We start from the raw sequence: 13,837 nt of genomic DNA, 5'->3' as shown, positions 1-13,837 counted from the left end.
CCGGCAGCCAATCAGGTGCCGCCACTGCCGGTCCACGAGCTCTGATTGGCTGACGGCTGGCACCATATTAAAAATGAAGGAAGGGAGGAGTGCCAGTGACTGCCCAAGCCCGTGTGCTCTGTGAGGTACCGAAAATACTACGGCGAGCTACCGGTAGTTTGCGAGCTACGGATTGGAGATCACTGACATAGAGTATATGCAATTTAACCTTGGTTTATTGAGCAAAATGCCTCTGTTTTGTAGTACTATGTTTAAATGCTCTGATTTTTTTATTTTTTTATTTGAAGCATTTACCCTTCAAATGACCAGGAGAACACTACAAGCCTCATCCCTGCTGCACATAACACAGGAGGTTCACTGCCAGACTTGACAAACATCCACTTCCCTTCTCCATTACCGATACCATTAGATCCTGAGGATTCTACATTCCCAACACTGACTAACTCCAACAGTACTGGAAACCTAACCACAAATTTAACTCACCTGGGTATTAGCACTGCCAGTCCAGGTAAGCAGAATCAAATATAATGTGCAGGCAAGTTTAAGTACTAAAGAAAAAAGCATGCGAGTGAAATGCACGAATGTTCTGCATTTTAAGTTACTGCACTTTTTGAAACCTGTGGCCAGAACAGCCATAAAGTGGTGGCTCTTTAGTAAGCATACCTCTAGAGTTACTAAAATACTGGCACATATTAAATGTATGAAATATAAAGCAGATGATTCAAGTATTGTTAGGCTAGTTTGGTAAGCTGCTTTTTGAATATACAAGGACTATTTTAAATGATCTGTCTGGGATGGTTGTTCTTACTGGCTAATTGAATGTGATTCTGGTTTAATACTTTATTGGTGTTCTAAATGTGTGTATGGAAGATACTTTATTAGCATTAACAGTAGAATGTGCCATTCCAAAGAGCTTGCTGGCTGTCAACTTGGCATAGGATACCACCTTTCCAAAAAGTCAGTTTGTGAAATTTGTGCCCTGCAGAGCTTGTTAACTGTTAAGTGTTGATATTGTGAAGTTCAAATGTGTAGGCTCAGCGTAGACCTAGAACAGAAATGCTGTCCTAAGTCTGTGCAGGTTGAAATAGAATGACTGTAATCACGATCACTAGCTCCTGTATCAAACTAACGCGTACAGCTGTGTCCTCTTATATCTTTGCTCTGTACGCTATAAGTCACGTTACACATAACGTGTGAGTGCTGTGTGACTTGGTAGCGCGACCATCTGTTTTTGTGATTTATTTTTTTTCGTGAAAATGGAAAAAGCGCAGTGATTAAAAGGATGTGGGACATTCCTATATTCTTTATGTAATTGCTGATGTATCTGCATCTGAAATGCCACGTTCAGGAAAACACTGAAGTATAACATTTTGTTTGCAGATACAGCCGCAATTACACATGGAATGTAAGCATGATGAATATAAATTTAATCGGCTGCTTGTGCGTCCTATTGCATTACACTGCGTCTAAGACGAATTTGCACTGAAACAAAATGCAAAAAAAGACAGCTCTATACTCATGACGTGACTTGAATGGCTGTTAAGCGTGACTGCAGCAAGGATGTAAGAGGACACATCTGTAAGGTCCATTAGCAGATTCAATTAAGTTTCCTGATGTGTAGTATAGTTAATCTCTGATTTCAACAGACCTCCTAATAATGTTATTACGGAATACATATAATATCCCGGCAGATGAGATTCCTGCTGTCACTATACCGATCGCGGCATCCTGTCTGCCGGAATCCTGGCAGCGAGTTCCCTCGTGGGCTCGCTGTGCTCACCACACATCGTGCCTGGTGACTCGCTTTGCTCGCCACAGGTTCTGTTCCCAACCAAGTGGGAATACAGATTAGTTGTCGAGATTCTAGGGGTCGGTATTTTACTGGGTGTCGAGATTCCGGCATCGGTTTCCTGAACGCTGAGATCCCGACAACCGATATATTGACTGCATCCCCTTATTACAAAGTTCTACCACTGTTGTGTAAATTACTCTAAGGGTGGGTACCAGGGACGTGCAGTCCGTGAAGACAGAGCCTATCCTGTCATTAATGATTAAAATAATACAAAGAAGATGCTTATGACACACATTCTGTTCATAAGTATCTTTGTTATAATATTCTAATAATTTAAATACATTAAATTAGTTTGGGAGGCACCGATAGCAGTGCCTCCTGTTGGCAATTAGAACGGGGATAAAGCGAGGGGTGGGGCCAAGCCATGGGCAGTAAAGGCCTTTAAAAAAAAAAAAAAAAGTGGTAAAGCAGTACCTATACAAGTGCCTCAATGACAGGGACATGCTTTTAGCCCATATCAAAGCACACCCCCTGATGGGTACACACTAAGCAATATGTCCGACATATCGTGCACATCATCCAGTGTGTATACTCAAATGCACGCTCCCTTTCCCATCAGATGTGACAACCCAGCTTACAACGGTATGCATCTGAATGTGTCCATGAACACTATATTGCCTAGCGTTCAGGGTGACCGATGTGCTTTACATCGGTCATCCTGTTGATCGCGATCTTGGTTGTCCTAGTGTTTATGCGGCCTAAGTTTTATTTGAATCTTCTCACTACTATGTGTGTGTCAGAATGTAGGGTCCACTTGCAAGATTCAGTGTGGGTCTCATAAGCATATTGCGTAAATAATGGCCTCTTTGAGCGGAAAACAGCTTTTTTTCAGTTTAGGCAGAATTTAGGATCTGTGGCACAAGATCCCAATGCTTAAATATGCATGATCGGAAAACGGATACATTTGTAATGTCACAACCATTCGATAGCCAGCATGTTAGGCCTTTGCTTTCTGTAAACATTTGTTGATGATTACTGGTAAGTACCTGTGTTCCAAAAGTTGTACCTCAGCAAGCTCTGGGCTGGAATTCATGTGCAGTACCCTCAAAAGCTGCAAAATAGGTAGACCGCCCTTTAGCGATGACGGGTGGTGGCTTGAAGGATGTAGTATGGTGTTCCTGTCAGTGCTTTTCTTAAAGTTGCTCTCCGTTTACTGTCACGTCCAAGAAGCTGATCCTTGTTGGTTGGATATTGGCAGTGAATCTAATAGGGGTATTCAGAGCATTGAGCTCAGATAACTTTTGAAAAAAATTATTTCTTTCTGTTTTGCCGGATCAAAAAAAACATCTTTGTATCGATAACACATAATGCAAGCGCCCAGGGCCGTTTCTTGGGGCAGGCGAGCAGTGCAACCGCACTGGGCGCCTGCCGCGGCACTAACTGTGGTTTCCTGCTTCCTCAAAACAGAAACAGCCCTGCAAGCGCCATAGTCTGAATAGATAAGGACCTTTCATGTCTGCATGTAGAGGTTTGCATACTCTCTTACCATCTGACACATGATGTGTTTCTGCTGCGTATAACAGTACAGTAATAATAGCAGTACAGTTTTCGTGCTGTAATACAGTATGTGAATCATGATGTGATGCTTACTTTCTCACCCAAACAGGTTTAAGCTTTTACTTTTCTTGTGATTATTAGAACACACTTTAGGTTTAGTTTTCATGCAATTACAGTAAATACAACAATAAAAGTGGGCGCTAGTGTAATGGCTGTGAAGACACTCAATAATATAATTGTAGACACTTCTCATCGACCGCAGCTTCCCATTTTGAGAGGCTGAACCTCAAAAAGATTTTTGTATATAAAAAAAAAAAGAAAAAAAAAGAGAAGGGAAGCGCTGTCTGTGATAGTATCAAGCAATCCACAATTTATTGCACATATATTGCATAAACTCTCAAAAACACATTGGACATATTAAAATGAAAAACATATGTAAAAAATAAAAAGTACAAATAAAAAAGGAAAAATGTAAACATGTATGTAATATACCGATGCACATTATTATAAAATCACACTCTCTTTAGAGCCGTTGGACAGACTGAAGACCCAGCACTGGGAATAAATCAATTGTGTCCTTTTAGTAATTGTAAGAGGAATGATTTGTATCCAGTGAAAAACCTCTCCACATTACTTTATAACAAACCTTTCTTTTTCCCAGGTGATATGACTCCACACAGCAATGTCTACTTTAACCAGGTTAATTGTAGAACTTTTTCAGTGGTATCTTAGTATAGATAATTTGTCAGAAAGTTTCCTGTTTGGTAATAATATTCTCAGTCCAATGTAAACCAAATTGTGCTCCTTACTAAATCACTGATGAATTGAGACCATTTACAGGAGGCAATATTAGGGCAGCTTGATGCAAGGCAATGACATCAGGTATGCTTTTAATCTTGCTGGAGTCCACTGACAATCTTTGGTCTTATTCGTATGGACAATGCTTACCCAGCCTCAGTTGTAGACCATTCGTGCGGTCTCTCCTGCTGGTGCCGGCAACCAGACCATACGGAGCGGTGAATGGAGTACCAGGAACTTAGCTGACAAGACTTGTAGTTGCTAATGTCAAAGAAGGGTCTGCAGTGGTCGATGTACGGTGGTGCTTGACGCATTTCTCGGCCACTGGAGCGGGGACATTTCCTCAGAAGTACCGCCCATTGGGCTCTGTAGCCCTTTATACCATGATGTGCACCTTAATTAAAGAGCTCAGCTTTCTTTAATAGGGTTTAGAGTCTCTAGCGGAATTTGCTCTTTCATATCTATTAATATGATCAATCATACATTTAAACTTGTTATAAAAATTTAAATAAAATATAAAACATACTGTTATAGAACTATTAATAAGTATCTCACAGCCATATTATCACCACCATAAAGGGTTAGTAAAAAAAAAGTCTTAATATGAAAAAATATACATAGGAAATTGCACAGAGAAATGTATCGCGATCCCCTTAAAAAAGGGTATTACATAAGGACACACTAATTTGGGATTATGTCAATTTTATAAATATAGATGTTATACTTCATTGAAATGATGGGTTTATACAGGTCTAGTTACCACTATATAATTTATTCAATTAGAGTATAACCACCTCTGTACATATAGTAAACACATTTATATACATACACATGCTTGCATGCTTATATATCTAATTTTCCTCCAAACCCTCCCACACTATAATGAAGGACCCAGATATCTAAGTGAAACTATGATACACCTTTATATACAGTATCTTAATATCATATTCATAAACCGAAATGATGACATATAAGGAGAAGGAGGAGCTAAACTTAGGACTACAGTGTATGATAAGAAGCATCTTAGATTTATGGAATATAACTCGACAATAAGGTATCAGTCGCAAAAATAATCCTATTGAAGTCTGCCATGAGATTGGTCTCCATCCCAAATGTCCCATAACACCCTATATATTGTTCAACTCAATAGTGTCATTGAGACCTTTGGGTGTCAAGGTCCCAAGTTTGAATATCCAAAAAGGCCTCCTTCCTACAAAGCTTCTTGAACCTATGCCCCCCTCTGCCCATTTTTGGAATTTGTTTGATGGCCTGTACTTTGAGATCTGGCAGTTTCCCCTTGGGACACAGAGAAACATGACGTGGTAAACTATGAGATTTCAGATCTTTAAGAAAGCATCTTCTATGTTCTAGAAATCGGATATTTAATGTTCTGGTAGTGCGGCCAACGTATTGCACACCACAACCACATGTAACAACATAAGACTACACTTAATCCAGTTATGTAATTTAAGTGTATCTCTGAAAATCTTCAGAGACGTAATTAATATATAATTAATCCAGATAATAACACTGAGAGATTGAATACTGAGGATAATAGTGATATGTTTAGATTGTTTAATAATTGAAATCCCTATGCCTTGCAGAGACCCGCCATTGGTGGGATCAGATCACGTTCCAGAAATATAAGGACCGTGGTCTGATCCCAAGAGGCTTTAGAATTTTAAAAAAAATCCTCATTTTAGGATGATTAAATATTTTTGGAGAAATGGAATAATGTTTTAGATGATTGTTTTAAGAATCTTATGAAATTGTTAATCAGATATACTGTAGGGCGGAGAAAGTAAGTGAAATGCAAAAAGAGATAGACCAGGTGCATGGGGAATTCAGAAAATTTGAGCAACACCCTGGTTTTGAAATCGGAGACAATAAAATTACCCAAAGGCTTGAGGATTTTGAGAAGGAATTGATAAATAGAAAAGATGAAAAATTGCATAGGGACAAGGAAGATTATAGGAGTGATCAGAGACGCACCTATAACAAAAAGTTTAGATTACAAGGAGATCCAAGGTCCACTAGGGATTTTTAAAAAACCAGACATTTTGTAAATAATCAAAAGAATTTATATAAAGGGAATCATTATTGGCAGAATCAAAGCCCCTTATACGTCCCATAGTCATAGACAGAGAGAGAGATCTCTTAGAGGCCATAGATTCGACCAAAGAGGCCCAAGGAGGGATCAATACAATGAGATTCCTACCCACAACAGATTTGAGTTACCTAGGTTGTGCTCTTGGGCCTCTCTGCTCCTATCTCCCTCTAGGGATAACCCCCCCCCCCATCTCAACGTCAACAGCATTTTTTAGAGAAGGACAGATACCCAAACCATCCAAGATCCTCGCAGTCTCAAAGAAAAAAGGGATACGGAATAAGGTGGAATGGAAAATAAGAATTTACTCACCGGTAATTCTATTTCTCGTAGTCCGTAGTGGATGCTGGGAACTCCGTAAGGACCATGGGGAATAGACTGGCTCCGCAGGAGACTGGGCACTCTAAAAGAAAGATTAGGTACTATCTGGTGTGCACTGGCTCCTCCCTCTATGCCCCTCCTCCAGACCTCAGTTAAGGAAACTGTGCCCGGAAGAGCTGACGCAACAAGGAAAGGATTTGGAATCCAGGGTAAGTCTCATACCAGCCACACCAATCACACTGTACAACTTGTGATAACCATACCCAGTTAACAGTATAAACAACAACTGAGCCTCTGTAACAGATGGCTCATAACAATAACCCTTTAGTTAAGCAATAACTATATACATGTATTGCAGAGAGTCCGCACTTGGGACGGGCGCCCAGCATCCACTACGGACTACGAGAAATAGAATTACCGGTGAGTAAATTCTTATTTTCTCTGACGTCCTAGTGGATGCTGGGGACTCCGTAAGGACCATGGGGATTATACCAAAGCTCCCAAATGGGCGGGAGAGTGCGGATGACTCTGCAGCACCGAATGAGCAAAGGCAAGGTCCTCCTCAGCCAGGGTATCAAACTTGTAGAACTTAGCAAATGTGTTTGAACCCGACCAAGTAGCAGCTCGGCAAAGCTGTAAAGCCGAGACCCCTCGGGCAGCCGCCCAAGAAGAGCCCACCTTCCTTGTGGAATGGGCTTTTACTGATTTAGGATGCGGTAACCCTGCCGCAGAATGAGCTTGCTGAATCGTGTTACAGATCCAGCGCGCAATAGTTTGCTTTGAAGCCGGAGCACCCAGTTTGTTGGGTGCATGCAGGATAAACAGCGAGTCAGTTTTCCTGACTCCAGCCGTCCTGGCTACATAGATTTTCAAAGCCCTGACTACGTCCAGCAACTTGGAAGCCTCCAAGTCCCGAGTAGCCGCAGGCACCACAATAGGTTGGTTCAAATGAAACGCTGATACCACCTTTGGGAGAAATTGGGGACGAGTCCTCAATTCTGCCCTGTCCATATGGAAGATCAGATACGGGATTTTACATGACAAAGCCGCCAATTCTGACACACGCCTAGCTGAAGCCAAGGCCAACAGCATGACCACCTTCCACGTGAGATACTTTAGCTCCACGGTCTTAAGTGGCTCAAACCAGTGTGATTTCAGGAAATCCAACACAAAGATCCCAAGGTGCCACTGGAGGCACAAAAGAGGGCTGAATATGCAGCACTCCCTTAACAAACGTCTGAACTTCAGGCAGTGAAGCCAGCTCTTTTTGAAAGAAAATAGATAGGGCCGAAATCTGGACCTTTATGGATCCTAATTTTAGGCCCATAGTCACTCCTGACTGTAGGAAGTGCAGGAATCAACCCAGCTGGAATTCCTCTGTAGGGGCCTTCCTGGCCTCACACCAAGCAACATATTTTCGCCATATACGGTGATAATGCTTTGCTGTCACATCCTTCCTAGCCTTTATCAGCGTAGGAATAACTTCATCCGGAATGCCCTTTTCCGCTAGGATCCGGCGTTCAACCGCCATGCCGTCAAACGCAGCCGCGGTAAGTCTTGGAACAGACAGGGCCCCTGCTGTAACAGGTCCTGTCTGAGAGGCAGAGGCCATGGGTCCTCTCAGATCATTTCTTGTAGTTCTGGGTACCAAGTTCTTCTTGGCCAATCCGGACCGATGAGTATAGTTCTTACTCCTCTCTTTCTTACTATCCTCAGTACCTTGGGTATGAGAGGAAGAGGAGGGAACACATAAACTGACTGGTACACCCACGGTGTCACTAGTGCGTCCACAGCTATCGCCTGAGGGTCCCGTGACCTGGCGCAATATTTTTTTAGCTTTTTGTTGAGGCGGGACGCCATCATGTCCACCTGTGGCAGTTCCCAACGGTTTACAATCTGTGTGAAGACTTCTTGATGAAGTCCCCACTCTCCCGGGTGGAGGTCGTGCCTGCTGAGGAAGTATGCTTCCCAGTTGTCCACTCCCGGAATGAACACTGCTGACAGTGCTATCACGTGATTCTCCGCCCATCGAAGAATCCTTGTGGCTTCTGCCATTGCCATCCTGCTTCTTGTGCCGCCCTGGCGGTTTACATAGGCGACCGCCGTGATGTTGTCTGACTGAATCAGTACAGATTGGTTCTGAAGCAGGGGTTCTGCTTGACTCAGGGCATTGTAGATGGCCCTTAGTTCCAATATATTTATGTGTAGAGAAGTCTCCAGACTTGACCACTGTCCTTGGAAGTTTCTTCCCTGAGTGACTGCCCCCCATCCTCGGAGGCTTGCATCCGTGGTCACCAGGATCCAGTCCTGTATGCCGAACCTGCGTCCCTCGAGAAGATGAGCACTCTGCAGCCACCACAGCAGAGACACCCTGGCCCTTGGGGACAGGGTGATCAACCGATGCATCTGAAGTTGCGATCCGGACCATTTGTCCAACAGATCCCACTGAAAGATCCTTGCATGGAACCTGCCGAAGGGAATTGCTTTGTAAGAAGCCACCATCTTTCCCAGGACTCGCGTGCAGTGATGCACCGACACCTGTTTTGGTTTCAGAAGGTCCCTGACCAGAGATGACAATTCCTGGGCCTTCTCCACCGGGAGAAACACCTTCTTCTGTTCTGTGTCCAGAAACATTCCCAGGAAAAGCAGACGCGTCTTAGGGATCAGCTGCGACTTTGGGATATTCAGAATCCAGCCGTGCTGTTGCAACACTTCCTGAAAGAGTGCTACGCTGACCAACAACTGCTCTTTGGACCTCACCTTTATGAGGAGATCGTCCAAGTATGGGATAATTATAACTCCCTTTCTTCGAAGGAGTATCATCATTTCGGCCATTACCTTGGTAAATATTCTCGGAGCCGTGGAGAGACCAAACGGCAACGTCTGGAATTGGTAATGACAGTTCTGTACCACAAACCTGAGGTACTCCTGGTGAGGTGGGAAAATGGGGACATGCAAGTAAGCATCCTTGATGTCCATCGACACCATAAAATCCCCCTCTTCCAGGCTTGCAATAACCGCCCTGAGCGATTCCATTTTGAACTTGAACTTCTTTATATAGGTGTTCAAGGATTTTAAATTCAGGATGGGTCTCACCGAACCGTCCGGTTTCGGTACCACAAACATTGTGGAATAGTAACCCCTGCCCTGTTGAAGGAGGGGGACCTTGATTATCACCTGCTGGAGGTACAGCTTGTGAATTGCCGCCAGTACTACCTCCCTTTCCCTGGGAGCAGCTGGCAAGGCTGATTTGAGGTAACGGCGAGGGGGAGTCGCCTCGAACTCCAGCTTGTATCCCTGAGATACAATTTGTACAGCCCATAGATCCACTTGTGAGCGAACCCACTGGTTGCTGAAGTTTCGGAGACGCGCCCCCACCGCACCTGGCTTCGCCTGTGGAGCCCCAACGTCATGCGGTGGACTTAGTGGAAGCAGGGGAGGATTTTTGTTCCTGGGAACTGGCTGCCTGGTGCAGCTTCTTTCCTCTACCCTTGCCTCTGGCCAGAAAGGATGCTCCTCTGACCCGCTTGCCATTCTGAGGCCGAAAGGACTGCATTTGATAATACGGTGCTTTCTTAGGCTGTGAGGGAACCTGAGGCAAAAAAGTCGACTTCCCAGCAGTTGCTGTGGATACGAGGTCCGAGAGACCGTCCCCAAATAGTTCCTCAACTTTATAAGGCAAAACCTCCATGTGTTTTTTAGAATCAGCATCACCTGTCCACTGCTAAGTCCATAATACTCTCCTGGCAGAAATGGACATTGCATTAATTCTAGATGCCAGCAGGCAAATGTCCCTCTGTGCATCCCGCATATATAAGACGACGTCTTTTATATGCTCGATGGTTAGCAAAATAGTATCCCTGTCAAAGGAATCAATGTTGTCTGACAGGGTATCAGTCCATGCTGCTGCAGCACTACACATCCAGGCTGAAACAATAGCAGGTCTCAGTAGAGTACCAGAGTGTGTATACACAGACTTCAGGATAGCTTCCTGCTTTCTATCCGCAGGATCCTTTAGGGCGGCCGTATCCTGAGACTGCAGTGCCACCCTTTTAGATAAGCGTGTTAGCGCCTTGTCCACCCTCGGGGATGTTTCCCAACGTAACCTATCCGTTGGCGGGAAAGGGTACGCCATCAGTAACCTCTTAGAAATCACTAGTTTCTTATCAGGGGGACTCCACGCTTCTTCACACAAATCATTTAATTCATCAGATGGGGGAAAAGTCACTGGCTGCTTTTTCTCCCCAAACATAATACCCCTTTTGGTGGTAACCGGGTTAATATCAGAAATGTGTAATACATCTTTCATTGCAGTAATCATGCATCGGATGGCTTTTGTAGACTGTACATTTGTCTCATCCTCATCTACACTGGAGTCAGACTCCGTGTCGACATCTGTGTCTACCATCAGAGCTAGCGGGCGTTTATGAGCCCCTGACGGCTTCTGAGTCGCCTGGGCAGGTGCGGGCTGAGACCCCGGTTGTCCCAAGGCTGCTGCGTCATCAAACCTTTTATGTAAGGAGTTGACACTGTCGGTTAAGACCTTCCACATATCCATCCAGTCAGGTGTCGGCCCCGTCGGGGGCGACACCACATGTATCTGCCCCTGCTCCGCCTCCACGTAACCCTCCTCATCAAACATGTCGACACAGCCGTACCAACACACCGCACACACACAGGGAATGCTCAGACTGAGGACAGGACCCCACAAAGTCCTTTGGGGAGACAGAGAGAGAGTATGCCAGCACACACCACAGCGCTATATAACACAGGGATTTACACTGCTAATAAGTGATTTTCCCAATAGCTGCTTGTTTGAATCGATTTGCGCCTAATTTTATGTGCCCCCCCCCCCTCTTTTTAACCCGTCTTGTACCTGGATACTGCAGGGGAGAGCCTGGGGAGCGTGCTTCCAGCGGAGCTGTGAAGGGAAAATGGCGCTGGTGTGCTGAGGAAGAAGGCCCCGCCCCCTCAGCGGCGGGCTTCTGTCCCGCGTTTTTTGTAACTTAATGGCGGGGGGTTTTACACATATACAGTTAACTGACTGTATTATGTGTATTCTTTTGCCAAAAGGTAATATAATTGCTGTCTAGGGCGCGCCCCCCCCCCAGCGCCCAGCACCCTACAGTGACCGGAGTGTGTGGTGTGCTGTGGGAAGACAGGAGTCTTCTGCCGCCGATTTCATCTGTTCTTCTGTCTTCTGGCTCTGCAAGGGGGACGGCGGCGCGGCTCCGGGAACGGACGATCGAGGTCAGGCCCTGTGTACGAACCCTCTGGAGCTAATGGTGTCCAGTAGCCTAAGAAGCACAAGCTAGCTGCAAGCAGGTAGGTTTGCTTCTCTCCCCTCAGTCCCACGTAGCAGTGAGTCTGTTGCCAGCAGATCTCACTGAAAATAAAAAACCTAACATACTTTCTTTCTAGCAAGCTCAGGAGAGCCCACTAGGAGCACCCAGCTCTGGCCGGGCACAGATTCTAACTGAGGTCTGGAGGAGGGGCATAGAGGGAGGAGCCAGTGCACACCAGATAGTACCTAATCTTTCTTTTAGAGTGCCCAGTCTCCTGCGGAGCCTGTCTACTCCCCATGGTCCTTACGGAGTTCCCAGCATCCACTAGGACGTCAGAGAAAAAGAGGGAGAGAAGAAGAGAGTATACAGAGGGGGGCAATTCAACAAAAAATCTAAACAAAAACTTCAGGAAGAGATAGGCCCCACAGGTATTTTCAACCTCTCAGACAGACCATTTTGCACTGATGAGATGACCTTACTTAAGAAAGGATTTAAATTTGCTCCATCTTCTAAACCTGATTTGTTTGGTCTTTTTGTTGATTTAAATAAATTCGTTAGGACCCGTAAAAAGTATTTTGCTATTAAGGAGCTCAATAAAAGGTATTTCTGCTGCGAGGTACACTGGGCTCCACAGGAAATTACATTGCGGTGCGGTTTAGAGTAGGATCTTGATCCGAGGCACCAACAGGCTAAAAGCTTTGACTGTTCCCAGAATGCATAGCGCCGCCTCCTCTCTAACGCCGCCTCCGGGCACAGGAGCTCAGTTTTGTAGTTGGTGCCATGCAGTGCAAGCATACAACAGGGGGGCTGCTCCAGCAGCCCTGAGAAGAGCTTTTCAAAGTGAAACATGAAGACTTCAAGGGTTGCAGCAGAGGCACTCTAAGTGTTAATCAATCAGACCTCCTGCTGCTGCGCTGTACACTCCCACGCCCTGGTTGCCAGGTACCTACAGCGGAGGCTCCGGTTCCTCTTTCTCTTTGTCAAGTCACACACACCACCGCTGCCCTCCTGGATCACGTGGCCGCACACGGGGAGGAGGTAAGAGGGTCCCCCAGGTGGGACCCGCGTGAAATCGCGATGCGGCGTGGCCGGTGGGAGTCGGGCCGCGCGTGCAGGCATGGACACTGTGGCAGTACAGGGACCCCACTAGACCACCAGGGCAAGGGCACAGGTCGGTTTTATTAAAAAAAGTTTGTTATACAGCCTACAGTACCCGGTGGTGAAGTCCAGCTGGGGGATAAGGCTTTGACCTGTAACCCCAGCCCCAGGGCACCATTTAGAGTAAATGTTCCCGCCCTGGAGCTGCATATCTCTCTCCCTCACTCCCCGTCAGCGTTTGGGCGCCATTAGATCAAGCTGAGCTGATCCTGGGACTGTTTGGGCAAATCCTCCTCTGTAAAGCCGCCTGCATGTCAGCGCTGTGCATTTTACAGGACACTTAAGTATTCTACATGTCTGTTGACAGTGTTAGTTAAGAAAGAGTGTATTTAGTCAGGGTTATTTAGTACAAGTACCCTGTGATATACATCCAGTATTTACTGTGCATTGTTATATCTATTGTCTGTATAGCCATACTTAGTATTACTCTGTATTGCTAGTCCAGTGCAGTTTTATTGCGTGTCATAATTTCTGCACTGTTTATTGTTGTGTGTGCATATAGCTGCTGTGTGACCTCCGTTTCGTGTATCTCACTCAGATTGCTATCCCTATATTCTATAACCTGAGGGGGCTACGTACGTCAGGGTTATTATCTAATATAGGTGTTTCACAAGATATACTTATTGTGTGTTTTTCTCTGTGAATTTTTGTCACCATATACCTCTTGAATTCTCTGTTTGTGCACATACAATACACAGGGGGTTCGTGTCAGGTATTGTGCTGCTGTTATTGTACTGGGTTGCCTCGCATTGAGCTATCAGATATGTCATCTACAAGGGGCGACGGAGCAAAGGCTGATCCCACATTGTGTGGTGGTGA

General features: G+C 45.1%; 1 protein-coding gene across 2 annotated transcripts in view; it reads left to right on the top strand.

Moving 5' to 3' along the window:
• Positions 1-13,837, top strand: part of CRTC1 (CREB regulated transcription coactivator 1) — a 462,675-nt gene that overhangs the window by 304,558 nt on the left and 144,280 nt on the right. For both annotated transcript variants that reach the window (XM_063914768.1, XM_063914769.1), the window contains exon 8: positions 288-508. In XM_063914768.1, the coding sequence (XP_063770838.1) occupies positions 288-508 (221 nt within the window). The remainder of the gene's footprint in view (positions 1-287; positions 509-13,837) is intronic.

The sequence above is a fragment of the Pseudophryne corroboree genome, chromosome 1 (assembly GCF_028390025.1).
Source record: "Pseudophryne corroboree isolate aPseCor3 chromosome 1, aPseCor3.hap2, whole genome shotgun sequence".
NCBI classification, from domain to species: domain Eukaryota; kingdom Metazoa; phylum Chordata; class Amphibia; order Anura; family Myobatrachidae; genus Pseudophryne; species Pseudophryne corroboree.
The sequence above is the reverse complement of the archived record's forward strand: the minus strand, read 5'-3'. Positions and strand labels throughout refer to the sequence as shown.